At 34.2% G+C, this 13,241-nt stretch overlaps 3 protein-coding genes across 3 annotated transcripts; 2 read left to right on the plus strand and 1 right to left on the minus strand.

The window, feature by feature from the left end:
* The first annotated feature begins 4,309 nt into the window (after window positions 1–4,309).
* On the plus strand, window positions 4,310–5,180 carry LOC108133636 (serine protease SP24D-like). The gene has a single exon (XM_017253640.3). It carries the CDS (start codon window positions 4,322–4,324, stop codon window positions 5,111–5,113), a length of 792 nt encoding a protein of 263 aa, XP_017109129.2. The 5' UTR covers window positions 4,310–4,321; the 3' UTR covers window positions 5,114–5,180.
* Window positions 5,181–6,897: 1,717 nt separating this feature from the next.
* On the plus strand, window positions 6,898–7,753 carry LOC108133634 (serine protease SP24D-like). The gene has a single exon (XM_017253638.3). It carries the CDS (start codon window positions 6,904–6,906, stop codon window positions 7,690–7,692), a length of 789 nt encoding a protein of 262 aa, XP_017109127.2. The 5' UTR covers window positions 6,898–6,903; the 3' UTR covers window positions 7,693–7,753.
* A 2,704-nt stretch (window positions 7,754–10,457) lies between these two features.
* Window positions 10,458–11,769, minus strand: LOC108133637 (angiopoietin-related protein 4-like). Its single transcript, XM_017253641.2, has 3 exons — window positions 11,661–11,769; window positions 11,037–11,598; window positions 10,458–10,975 (listed from the first exon to the last, which is right to left on the minus strand). Exons 1-3 carry the CDS (start codon window positions 11,724–11,726, stop codon window positions 10,458–10,460), a joined length of 1,146 nt encoding a protein of 381 aa, XP_017109130.2. The 5' UTR covers window positions 11,727–11,769.
* Between the last annotated feature and the right edge of the window lie 1,472 nt (window positions 11,770–13,241).

The following is a 13,241-nucleotide window of genomic DNA, read 5'->3' on the forward strand; positions in this document are numbered from 1 at the left end:
TACTCGCCTTATCTCTAACAAATGAATGTCCCGCTAAAGGGGGGTTTCTAGTCTAAAATTTAAGAAAAAAAAATTTTAATTTTTTTGTCATAATTTTTTTTATACCCTTCTTGCAGAGGGTATTATAACTTTCGCCAAAATTGTGCAACGCTGTGAAGGAGACATCTCCGACCCCATAAATTATATATATTTTTGATCAGCATCAACAGCCGAGTCGATATAGCCATGTCCGTCTGTCCGTTTCTCCATATGATCGTGTGAACAAAAGGTTTTTGATTTTTAACATCCTATAAATATTTTGATAAAATCCCTATAAATTAATTTACTTAATTTAATATAATAATTTAATTAATATACTTATTATACTGACCAGCGATTTTTTGCAGAAAAGTCTTTAAATATATATACATATGTACATAAAATATACATATGTATTCGTGTTCCACCTTAAAGCAAATCCCTGAGAAATGTTCGCTTTATTAATCAAAAGCCAGAAAAGAACTTAAAGGCAATGACTAATATTTTTGGCTATCAGCAGCGCCAAATGGCCAACGTTGTTTCCCAGACCCTCGTCCCTGGGGAAACCCTTGGTCCACATACCACAGCCACCCTTACCACCCTTGTCCACCGTCTATGTGCATATTTAAGGTTACTACTACACCCATACATACATACATATATACATGCATTTGGTGGAGTACATGGTTTACCTGGCTCTGGTTTTTGGAGACTCTCTGCCAGAGAGGGGCATGCAGGTTGAGTGCAGTGAGAGGGGCTGGCGCTGCTAGTGAAACAACGAACAAGGGGGGAATGAGAACAAAGGTTCGAGAATTGATGCTGCAAAGTTACACAGTAAGAAATTATTGGGGAAGGTATAAAACATTATTTAAACTTCGCATTGAAAAAAAAAAATGTCTTTCAAATAAATCGAAAAATGGGAATCATTATTTTACAAATTTTTTCAACAGTGTATAGTTTGCTTTCGGTGGTTCGCTGTCATTGCACAAGTGCGCAAAATTTTGGACTCAATTCACGTGCTCGGCTGCCAAAATTGTTGCCTTGCCTCCGTGCCGACCAACTCCATTCTCGCTCCCCACCTCCACCACCACTCCTGCTGCCACTCCTCGGGCAAACTCCCCACACGCCGCTCTCTCTCCCTTTTTTGGGAGACCAGTACACTCCCCTCTACCCGTCCCCCCTCTAGCCATTGCCTTTCGCTCCATAAATTTGCACATTGATCGCCCTTCGGCGTCGACTGCGCTGCTCCTGCAGCCGCTGCCTTCTTCTTCTTCTATGTGGTATATCTGTCTGTCTGTGTGTATTTAATTCGATAACAGCGCCACCGGTAACGGTAGTTTTTGGAAAGATTTTTACCCAACTCAGCGCATACAATATCACTCTCCACCACCCTACCTACATGCATACTACCACCAACCCCCCGAACAAGAGCACTCTCAAGTGCAGTGGAATAGTTGTGAAACACTTTGCCAAAGATGAGAGATAAATTGGGGAAAAAAAAATGGCAGCAGGCACAACGGGAACTCCAAAAGCTACGAATCATTTATGCATAACTTTAAAAAAATACATACAAAAAGGGGGGAAGAAAACGGGTAAGGCACTGACAAAAAAATGAATACTTATAATTGTTTTTTAATAAATTATAATTTATATTATGGTATCTAATATAATTAAAAATTTGAATATTAATCTATTTCTAAACGATTCAATAAAGATCTACATATAAGATACCCTTCTCATTTCCAATATCCATTTTCCAATTTTTGTAGCTCACTTTTATGTCTCCCGGCAATCTACATAATGCTTAGCTGTGGTGAACAGTAATGGCCGCTCAGCAGCGCTCTCTCGCGCTCACCTTGCTCTCCCACCACTTCCAGACTGATCACGGCACTTTGATCCTTTTTCGTTTTCCTTCTGCCAGCCATTTCAACTTGGACATTGCAAAGGATACGACGCAGACACATCAGTTTCTTTAAAAGTGAATAAATAAAATTAAGAATAAGAGTACATAATTAGTTAGTGAAAAGTGAATGTTAAGTGATTTAATAGTGAGTTAATAGTGTGTGAGTAAAATAAGTGAAAGTGTTTAAGGAAAAGGTCAAAATTCCAATTTAATTAATTGGATGGACCTTATTCTTGTGAAATATGGCGCAACTTTTTTTTAAATTTTTGTTTTTTATTTTTCTTGTGTTAGTGTTTAAAAATTGCGCATTAAAATAGTCTTAAATAAAATTTAATCTTAAAAGTATTAATAAAATAATAAACATAATTGGCCTGATTTATTGCAAAAGTAAAACTATTTTAAAGGATATTTTTTTAAACTAAACCCGTTTACCGTTATTTTTATAAAACATTATGGTACAGTCCATTCTGAATTAATACAGAAGCCAAATATTAAAAGTTGGGTAAGTATATTTTTTATATAAATATTCAAAGATGAGCTTAATCTTCTAATATTTTATATTATATAGTAATATTTTATATTTAATATATTTTTTAAAATTTTCATTTTAGTTTTTATTAAATGCACACAATAAAAAACTTAAAAAAAGATTAAAGAAGAATTAAACAATTTTGGTAAGTTATTTTAATTTCTATACAATTTATTTTTGTTAAATTATATTATTTATATTATATTGTGGAGTGGGAATAAAATAAATTATAAACTATAGCTTAAAAATAATACACAATTCAAATACAAATTTTTAATATTTATATTTCCTTAAATTCTATTATTTATTTGCCAACTTTTGTAAATTTCTTGAAAAAAAAAAAAAACAACAAAACCGCTTAATTGAAAAGCTTCTGAAAATAATCTGCATAATTTAAAAGTCCGCCCCTGACCATAGAACGGGTTAAAGAAATCCGTGTGGCAAAGAAAAATGAAAGAAATAACGGGGAAGACGAGAAATGGCGAGAAACAGGAAGAAGCTGAAAGCCTCAAGCATCCGGCCTGCCACTGTCAATAATTAAGAGCGATCCTTGATATAAACTTTGCGCTAAGTCGGCTAAAGCCAGAAAAGCTGGTCTAGGTGGCACTGAGAGAAAAAGGGGGAACTAATTGAATAACTTAAATGAGGTTAATAATTTAAGAATTTTTTTGTTAAATTGAATACTTGAAAATATTATTTATTTTTAGTAAGCATTGATGAAAAAAACTATATAGTTAGAAAGTCCGCCCTTTTTTTTTTGGTGGATGTGGGTTAACTGTTTTGTTTGCCTTCCTTGCATTTCTCCTTTCCTGCGCCAGTCAGCTACTCTCTCTCGTTTTCACCTTTCGGTTTATTTTTTTCTTTTCGCATTCGTTTTGATTAAATTTAAAAGTTACTCACCACCCTCTCACTCTCCTATAAACATATACACAGCAATAAACATTTAAATACCATCTCTCCTCCCACTTTCGCTCCTTCTATAATTGTGTCTTCAGCCGTCAATTGTGTCTTGACTGCCTGTTGCTCTCTCCTGCAACAGTCTCTCTCCTCCATTATTTTTTTGTCGCGTAGCAGCATCCCACTGCCTCCCCTTCCATCCACATCTTCACTTTTGCAACAATGGCAACAATGCAGCCTGCGGATGAGCTAATAGATTTATCACGAATCGTTTCACAGTCCGTTACCGTTATTGTTGTTGTGCCAGCGACATTTTCCCATTGTCTTTCCAGGTGTCGCCGGCAACTCTGGCTCGCTTTCTCTCTCTCTCGATATCTTAACGGTAAAAAAGTGATTTCCATTAGTTTGGGGGTTTTGGTATTACTATTATTATTATTTTTTTTTGGTATTAAATATTACATATATGCTAAATATTAAAATAAAAATAATTGATATTAAAATTTTTAAAAATTTAACACGATTGAAAAGAGTATTAAATATTCATTATAGAAGCCAACAGCCTTCGGGATAACTTAATCCCAGCTCTTGATCCTTTCTGACATTACCGTTAATTGAATGCCAAACACTAATAGCCAGGATAATAATTGTCAAAAGAGAAAAGAAAGATAAAAAAAAAAAAACGCTCGAGAGGAATGCAGAAAAATGGGAAGTTTTCGATGAAAGTTTGTTCATTATTACCACCTCATGATTGGGGGGAGGAGTATGTTGTAAGTAAGCCCATTGTCTCCATCGATTAGATTGAGAACGCCACTTGAGAATTATGATTTATTTTCTGTTGCTCCGATTAGATAGCACTACTATTTATGCAGTATTTTAGTACTGACCACTCGCGGTTGTAAATCAAAAGTGGGGGAATGGGGGACTTTATAAAAGGGGTACTCGCCCCATGGGATTTGCCCATTTGCGAATTAAAAATGGCACGAATTGGTGTTTTGGCGACGAGGTGCTGCTTGCTGGTGCTAGTGCTGGCACTTTCACTGGCCACGGTACAGTCGGCACCCGGTAACGGCTATGGACGGGTGGTTGGCGGTGAAGATGCCACCAAGGCCCAGTTTCCGCATCAGATCTCCCTGCGGAATGCCAACTCTCATAGCTGTGGCGGTTCGATTCTCTCCAAGAACTACATCCTGACGGCCGCCCATTGTGTGACCAGCGAGCAGGAGGACGGTTCCTTCGTGGCCATCGCCGCCGATCGCTTCACCATCCGTGCCGGCTCCAATGATCGATTCAGTGGCGGTGTCCTGGTCAACGTGGCCGAGGTCATCTTCCATGAGGGCTACATGAACCTTCGCAACGATGTGGCCGTCCTCAGGCTAGAGACGCCCCTGATCTTCTCCACCAGCATTCAGCCCATTTCCCTGCCCTCGGCCCAGACTCCGGATGACGCCGACATCATCATTTCCGGCTGGGGTCGGATCAAGGCTGGCGGTGATCTGCCCCGGTACTTGCAGTTCAACACTTTGAAGTCCATTTCCCTGGAAAAGTGCGACGAACTGATCGGTTGGGGTCTCGAAATGGAACTCTGTCTCATCCACGAGGCGGACAACGGTGTCTGTCATGGCGATTCGGGCGGACCGGCCATCTACAACAACGAGGTGGTCGGTATTGCCGGCTTTGTGTGGGGCACCTGCGGAACCACCTACCCGGACGGCTATTCCAGGGTGTGGTACCACAAGGAATGGATTATCCAGCACACCGACCTCTAAAGGTCCCGACCTACACCCCTTTTTTTTAATAGATGTACAAGAAATAATAAAGAAATGAGTTTATGAAGTGGGTTTTGTTTAAGAATATTGTTTTAAGATTAATCGATTATGTTGTGGTCAGTATTTTACCTCCGATTCTAAGGAGATTCCCTCTTTAAAGTTTAAACAATCCCTGGTTGGACTTTTTTTTTAAATTTAGAAAGAAAATAATTTTTAGATTTTTTTCGGAAAGTTTTCTTTCAAAAAACTTATAGGAGAAACCTATATACCTAGTCAAAAAAGATGGATATCTCTAGTCAGTTCTTATACGATTTCTAAGAAGAGTATTTTTTTCGATTTATAAATCGATTTTCTATGAATTTTCTTCAAAATCTTAAGAAAAAATATATATTTTTTAAATTTTTTCAATAATATTGCTCTAAATAAAATAGAAGAGGCCTATATAGCCTAGTCTAAGCCTATATCTTTGTAAATTGTTCAGCGATTTTGAAGCATACTCGATTATAATCGATTTCTATATATGTAGGTTTCCTATCAATTTGAATCGAAATATGAAAGAAAATTATTTTTAATATTTTAAGATTTTTTTTTTATACTCTTTATAAGAGATCAAATTAAAAAGAGTATAATAGGCCCATTATTATCTTTTCGATGGCTATATCTTTGTCCATATTTTCGTCCAATTCTTAAGCGGAATTTTTGGATAATTCCTTCATTAATTATTTGTATCGATTTTTTAAAATTTTTATCAAAATCTTAACGAAAAATATTTTTTGGGATTTTTTATTGCTTTTTCTAATAAAATCTCTTAAAAGAAAATGGAGGAAATCCTATTAATCTTTTTATCTGCCAATTTATATCCGATTATAAGGAAGAACATTTAACATTTAACATTTTTAGATTTTTTGTCGTTTTTTTTCAAAATAATATTTTATAGAAAATGAGGAGAACCCCTATAAGGTTTACATACTTATATGTCTATATCTTAGCCAAATGCTATCCAGCTCTTAATAGGTTCTAAATACTTTATGGATTATAGATACTTTTATAGATAATAATAATATAATAATATTTATAATTAATTATTTACTTATTTGTTTTTAATACTTTTATATATAATATATATCCCATATCAAGCCCAAGGCTATAACTTTGTTAATTTCTTTATAATTATATCTTTGATATACCTTTCTTTGAAATATCTTTGGGTACATTGATAATTTTTATCCTATTCACTTAATAGGGTTTTTTATCTACTTTCCGTATTTATTTTTTTAATAAAATCTCAAGATTTTGGTAACTTTTTTTTTATTTGAAAAAAGTAAAGAAAACCCCAACAAAGCCCTCAAAGATATATATGTATATATTTATTTTATTCTTAAGCGATATACTGCTTTTCTGCTTCAATTCCCCTACATTTCTTATCAAAATTTTTTAAAAAACTGCCTCCATTGATTTATTTTCTTTAAAGTTTGTTATGAAGTTTGTTTTCCGCAAACACTGGTAATACCTGCTGCCAAAAATATAGCTGCCAGAGGTAGCTCCGAGGTAATGCCAGCGTCAAGATAAATCCAATGCAGTTATAAAACAATTAGCAATGACATAATTCCCAATATCGGCGTCTTCAACGATTAGATTGCTCGACTGACTGCATAAATCTTGGCGATAAGATATAGTTTCTCATTCTGTAATACAGGGCCGTAATAAATTGTAAGACCTAACTATGTATATAGTCATGGGGTATATAACGGAGGTGTTTATCATGGATGGTGCTCATTTGCGAATTGAAAATGTTGCGTGTTGGTCGCTACTTGGTGGGCACTTGGCTGCTAATCGTATTGGCACTATTGTCGTCGTCGGTACAGTCGGCCCCCGCTAACGGTGTCGGACGGATTGTGGGCGGCGAGGATGCCACCAAGGGTCAGTTTCCGCATCAGATTTCGCTGAGGAATGGCGGTTCTCACAGCTGTGGCGGTTCGATTCTCTCCAAGAACTTCATCCTGACGGCCGCCCATTGTGTCACGAACGAGAACGCGAATGGAGAGCATATACCCGTGGATGTCGACCGGCTGTCCATTCGGGCGGGCTCCAACGATCGGTTCAGTGGCGGCCAGCTCATCCAAGTGGCGGAGATCATCGTTCACGAGAGCTACGGTGACTTTCTCAACGACATTGCCCTGCTGAAGCTGGAGAGCCCCCTGATCTTCTCCAGCAACATCCAGCCCATAGCCATAGCCACCCAGAATACGCCGGCGGACGCGGACATTATCATTTCCGGATGGGGAAGGCTCAAGCACATGGGCGACTTGCCTCGGTATCTGCAGTACAATACCCTCAAGTCGATTTCGCCGGAACGGTGCGAGGAGCTGATCGAATTTGGATTCGAGGGCGAACTCTGTCTCATTCATGAGGTGGACAATGGAGCCTGCAACGGCGACTCCGGCGGACCGGCCATCTACAATAACGAGGTGGTGGGCATTGCCGGATTTGTGGTAGGAGGATGCGGTTCCTCATATCCCGATGGCTATGCCAGGGTCTACTACTTCAGGGATTGGATCAAGCAGCACTCGGATATCTGAGTTGGAATTACTAGAAAATAATTTTCCTTTTTTTTTTGTGAATTTTTAATAAATATTTTAATAAAAAAAAACTATGCAAGTTTTTAAATAATTAGGTTAAAGTTTTAAAAACCAAATAAATAATTTACAAAAGAACGTAATTAGTAAAAGCTAAAGTGGGCTTTGGGTAATACCTAGATCAAGGTAATACATTCTTGAAGTGATAAGAACAAATTGAAATACCACTAGTTGTTTAGTTAGCAAGTTATTAAGTTATAAGTGAAGTGTATTGTTTCTTTAAGAGACTTATATACTAGACATTGTTAAGTAGAGTGTAGAAGAGAGTTTATTTATTATCTATAAGAATATATATTATACTAGAGATATTTAAGAGTCGAATTTTGGTATTATATATATTATATACATCAACTCTCTAATCTAGTTTCTCTATAATGAATTTATATATCTCTCCATAAGAACCTTACTCTGTACTACAGTTTCTAGAAACCCCTATATCATGATGAAATAAAAAAAAAAAACTTTATATAATCTAACTATTAAAGGCTTTCGTTGAAACTGAAGAGAATAGGTTAAACTAAGGGATCTTATAGAGAAAGTATGTATGGTTCGAGGACATCGATGAGGAGTATTTAAGAGCATATAAGCTTTAATGCCAAACCCAATAAAGAGAGTACTACACATAGTAAATAGTAATATGTAGTGATAGTAAAAAAATAATAAAACCTTTATTAATTTGATATAAAATATAGTAGATTGTATTAGATAATAAAAAAATAGTCTTATCGCTGACATTTTATTCGATTTTTATTCTGTTAACTTTCAGTGTTGTACAGCTTGAAGTGATTTAAATTAAAATAAATATATTTAACCCTTAGTGGGCTTAAAAAACAAAAATTTCCCATTTTTTGAGGAATTTGAGGCATTAAATTATAATGATAAATTACGAATTAGAGGAATTAGCCTTTTTATACTGAAACAAAAAAATATATAAATTTCTTTCGAACTCAAAATAATTAAAATTTGGAAACAATTGTATAGAAAATTTTAAGTTTTTATTAGAGGTAGCCTAGTCACCCTATTCACCGTTTAAGGGTTAACAAAACTCTTGTTACTTAACACTATTTTACTGTGTGTAAAATGTGTAAAATGTTTAAAATGTGTCATATTGTTACCTATATGAAAAGCTTTAAGCTTTTAAATAATTTTAACAAGTAAGAAGACAAGTAGAGACTATATTATAGTTACTGTATTATGGCCTATACCTCCCTGTATGTATGTATGTACATATATATAAGATATATATATACAGCCTTTAATTAAATAATTTATATATAAATAGGATATATAATAAATCATATAATAATAAATAAATAATATATAATAAATATATAATTAAATAATTTATATATAAATAGGATATATAATAAATCCTATTTATATATAAATTATTTAATTAAAGAAAAGGTATTTTCATTTCGATATTTACTCAGTTTGGAAAGGAAAAAAGTTGGGCTTATCCAGAACCTACACAAAGAGAAAAAATGTGTAATACGTAACTCAGGCTTAAGTTTAAACTAAATGGGTTTTAAAAATTATAAAAAAAGAAACCGTTTTTTTAAATGAAAGTATTGGCACAAAATAGGTCAGCTATATGTACATACATTGTAATGGAAAAGAAAGCTTACTTCGGGCGGAGCCGCAGATGATATACCCTTCAAAGATATATATAGCAAATATTGGATAGCAATATATAGAAACTCTAATTTAATAGAAAATTTTTTTGATTAAGATTTTATGATTTAATTTTTACATAGTGCTTGTGGAATTACTTTTTAGGAAAAGTTGGTTTAAAAATATTCATTTTATGGGGAATTATGAATAAATGCATTTTTTAATTATATACAATATATCTTCCCACAAATCAGTGTTCTATATTCCCCAGAAAGAGAAGTTGGGGAAAAAAAAAACTTATTTTTTTTATATAAATTCAAGTATTTTTTAGTAACCAGAACTGCCCCAAGTTACATTTTAGGGAAAAATAATGTAATTATATCTACAATGTTCGAGTTTCTGCTAATAGATATAGGTGATGCATATATTTCCCTCCGCTGAAGGATTAAAAGAGAAAGAAAAACCTAAGCTTATGGATATGGAATGATATATGTACATCGAATCGCATATAACTGAATGATCGGCTATGCCGGAACTTTTTTTTAGACACAGTAGGTTGAGACTCTGGTTCATATTTTCATATAAAAGGGGCCAACGTCCAAAGGAACTCATTATCCAGCTGCTGGCCAAGTTTGTTAGCCACTTTCCACAACCAAAGCAGAGTCGCTTCTTTATTTTTCAAAGGCTCCGTTGGGGCTGATCTTGAAATGTCTGAAATTCAATATTTTTGTTTCCGACCTTCCGATGAAAACAATTGTTTTCGATTAATTTTCAAATGTTTTAATTGGAAATTTTTATACAAAATTTAAACAATATAAAAAAAGCTTATCTAATAATCGTCTTTATAATTTTATAAAAAATATAATTACATTATAGGGCTTACATATATCCTGTATTTCAAATTATTTTAAAAATATTTCATTTTCCAAGTCCGTTTTTAAAGGTTTCTTGTTATCTTCAACCTGTTCTTCGGATGAACATGAATATGCCATGTTCTTCAAGGCTTATAGATGAAAAAAAAGAATATAAAAATTATTTAGTTAGTTATTTTAGAAAGTTTTCCTGTTGGAGATGAAACAAAAGAAAAAACCAAATTAGAATACACACCTCATTCTGGGATCAAACCACCAGCCATAGCCCCCTTCCTTCGCCAAATTACGATCAGGATCTCCATCCTCATCTTGATCGAAGGTGGAAAATTGAGAGCCCTGCTTAGGGCTCATCCACACATTTCCAGTACAATCGTCAATAAGTTTCACCTTGTACCCTTCGCTTCTATCGCCCACAATTAAGTTGTTGCATCTTTTTCCTATGCCATTGGACCATAAAAGTACTTCATTACGCTTTCCACTGGTCAGATGGTGCAATCGATTGAGTCCAATAAACCACTCATCGTCATTATCAGTTCCGAAATGGCCGAATCCACTTTCATAATCCTTATACGTGCCATTCAATTTGTTTGAATTAGCCCATTTTCTATAAACAGTCAACCATCCAGATCCAATATTCGAAGCTGAATAACAAACCACTTTAAACGGGTCTAAGCCTGGTAGTTTGATTTCGCGGAGGACTTTCATTTTTTCTTGATCTCGTGGACAAGGGTCTGGAAAATCTAAATAGAATATAAAAATGTTATGTTTTATTTTGCAAATGATTGGGTTCTTCCGACTTACCTATGGTTTCTGTTTTGGGCGTCGTCTCAATATTAATATTAGGCAGTGGAGTTGTTGGGACCTCCCCAGTTTCTACTTCCGATTTTGTTGGATTATTTTCATGAATTCCTCCAATCTTTACTATATTTCCCAACTTGGCAATGTCTTCGCGGAACTGATTAGTCAACGTTGCAAGTTCACTTTTTTCTTTTAGTTCCCTAATTTGATCTTTTAGGAGGTCGATATCCTTGTTTTTCTGATTTATTAGATTTTCAACTTCCTGCTGCTTCGAATGCAACTGCACATATTTGACTTCACTATCTTTAAGTTGACTCAGCACTTCCAAATTCGATTTCACTAAGTCTGAATAGTCCTGTTGGCATTTGGATATCTGGGCATATTGTTTTAGATCCTTGCTCTGCAAGTCTGAATGTCGTTTTTGAAGTTCCGAATAGTCTGTCTTGCATCTTAGGAGCTGGGCATCCTTTTCATTTGTTTTCTCAAAATAGCGTAGTAGAGGTTTCACGATTGGATAACAAACCGATGCACATTGATCTTCCTCCTCTTCGGAGAGGTAGCATGACTGGAATTAAAAATTAAATTACTTTTTAAAATAAAAAAACACTCAAAAAAGGTATAACTTACTTCTTCCGATCCCAGGGAGGCGGAAATTAAGAAAATGGCAGAAATAAGGGCCACGGGGAAAATCATCTTGTATTTTTTTGATTGAACTTAACTTTGTACCAAAAGAGTCTCTGGGAATATTTGAACTGATGCTGCGAGTCTTGGAGCTCCGGCTTTTTATAGCCATCCTTGGCCATGAGCTTGAGCTTTAGTTTCTGATAAGAAATTGGAACATACTCACACATATAGAAAAGCCAAAATATTCCACAGACAGAATTCGTACGAAAGGGATGTCAAAGGTTATTGGAGATTAGAGAGAGGTGATTAGCAACAAAGCCTGGTTTATGTTCTTAGCTTTTCCTTTTTGGTATATAGTAAGGCCTTATATATGTATATATATATATGAATTACATTACATAATACATAATATAATACATTATTTATATTTTATATAATTATTATAAATAATTATATATATATATGTATTTTATTTTATATTTATATTTACCCAAATGGAAAATACTTTTCAAACAGATTTCAATGACGTAATATTTGTCTTATCTCTAACAATTGAATGTGACGCTTAAGGCGGTCATCTAGTCTAAAAATGTAAGAAAATCAAACAAAAAAAAAAAAAACAATTTGTTAAAAATAAAAATTTTAGTATTTTTGTAAATAGAAGCTGTGGATTTTTTTTTTAAATTCTATTATTCGAGGAATTTGTTTTTATCATAAAATATTAACAAAATATATTAAATATTACTTCTTTTTATAAAAAATTATTTAATATTTAATAGAAACTACATTTTAGTTAGAAATAAAAGGAACTACATTTTCTCCTCCCTCTCGCCCACAAAAAAATAATAGAAATTTGTTACTTTTTTTTTTTTGTGGAAACCCCCTCTTTTTGGTGGCGACCCTGGCATATCAGATATATGTACGTATTTTTGAATATTTGTCAAGCAATTTCACTCTAAATTTGCCAATTATGCGCATTTTTTGAGCGTGACCCGATTGAGCCACCAATACCCACTCGAAAATGCATCAATACTAATGCGCGATTTATAGGCGTGTGTGTGTGTGAATGGAAGAGTATAGCCCTTTTATCGCTTTTGGGCTACATTGTCTCCTGGCCATTGTTACGGCGAGGGTAGCTTTAAAAGTTGTAAAAAATTATTAAAAATTATGAGAAGTTAAGTGGGAACTGGGAAAATATTTTTAGATTTTTAAAATATTTGAAAATTAATTGTAAGTTTTGTTAAAAAATAAAATGTCTTTTTAAAAGTTAAAGTTTTTTTAAATATTTTTTTATTTATTTCAAACAATTTTTAGTAATTTTTTTAGTCAATTTTAAATTAATTTTTAATTGTTTTTAAAGACACCCCTCGTTTTCTGGTGTTTTGTTTCATTTATGGCCCATGTTGTTGCTATTTCTTGCTGTTTTTGTTTTATTTTTTTATCAACATTTTTGATTTTTTTTTATGTTTGTTGCTGCATTTTCGCGCATTTTCCAACATATATTGGCATAATTTATACTTTAGCAGCATTTTTATCGCTGCGCTCGGCACGAAATACCAAAAATACAATAAACAATGGTCCTGG

The sequence above is a fragment of the Drosophila bipectinata genome, chromosome XR (genome assembly GCF_030179905.1).
Source record: "Drosophila bipectinata strain 14024-0381.07 chromosome XR, DbipHiC1v2, whole genome shotgun sequence".
Lineage (NCBI taxonomy): Eukaryota > Metazoa > Arthropoda > Insecta > Diptera > Drosophilidae > Drosophila > Drosophila bipectinata.

Excerpts from the sequence above, each read along its gene's own strand:
- LOC108133636 (XM_017253640.3), top strand. The coding sequence starts at position 4,322 with ATGGCACGAATTGGTGTTTTGGCGACGAGGTGCTGCTTGCTGGTGCTA.
- LOC108133634 (XM_017253638.3), top strand. The coding sequence starts at position 6,904 with ATGTTGCGTGTTGGTCGCTACTTGGTGGGCACTTGGCTGCTAATCGTA.
- LOC108133637 (XM_017253641.2), bottom strand. The coding sequence starts at position 11,726 with ATGATTTTCCCCGTGGCCCTTATTTCTGCCATTTTCTTAATTTCCGCC. Across the intron at positions 11,599-11,660 it reads CCTCCCTGGGATCGGAAGAA|TCATGCTACCTCTCCGAAGA; the intron begins GTAAGTTATACC and ends TTTTAATTCCAG. Across the intron at positions 10,976-11,036 it reads GCCCAAAACAGAAACCATAG|ATTTTCCAGACCCTTGTCCA; the intron begins GTAAGTCGGAAG and ends TATTCTATTTAG.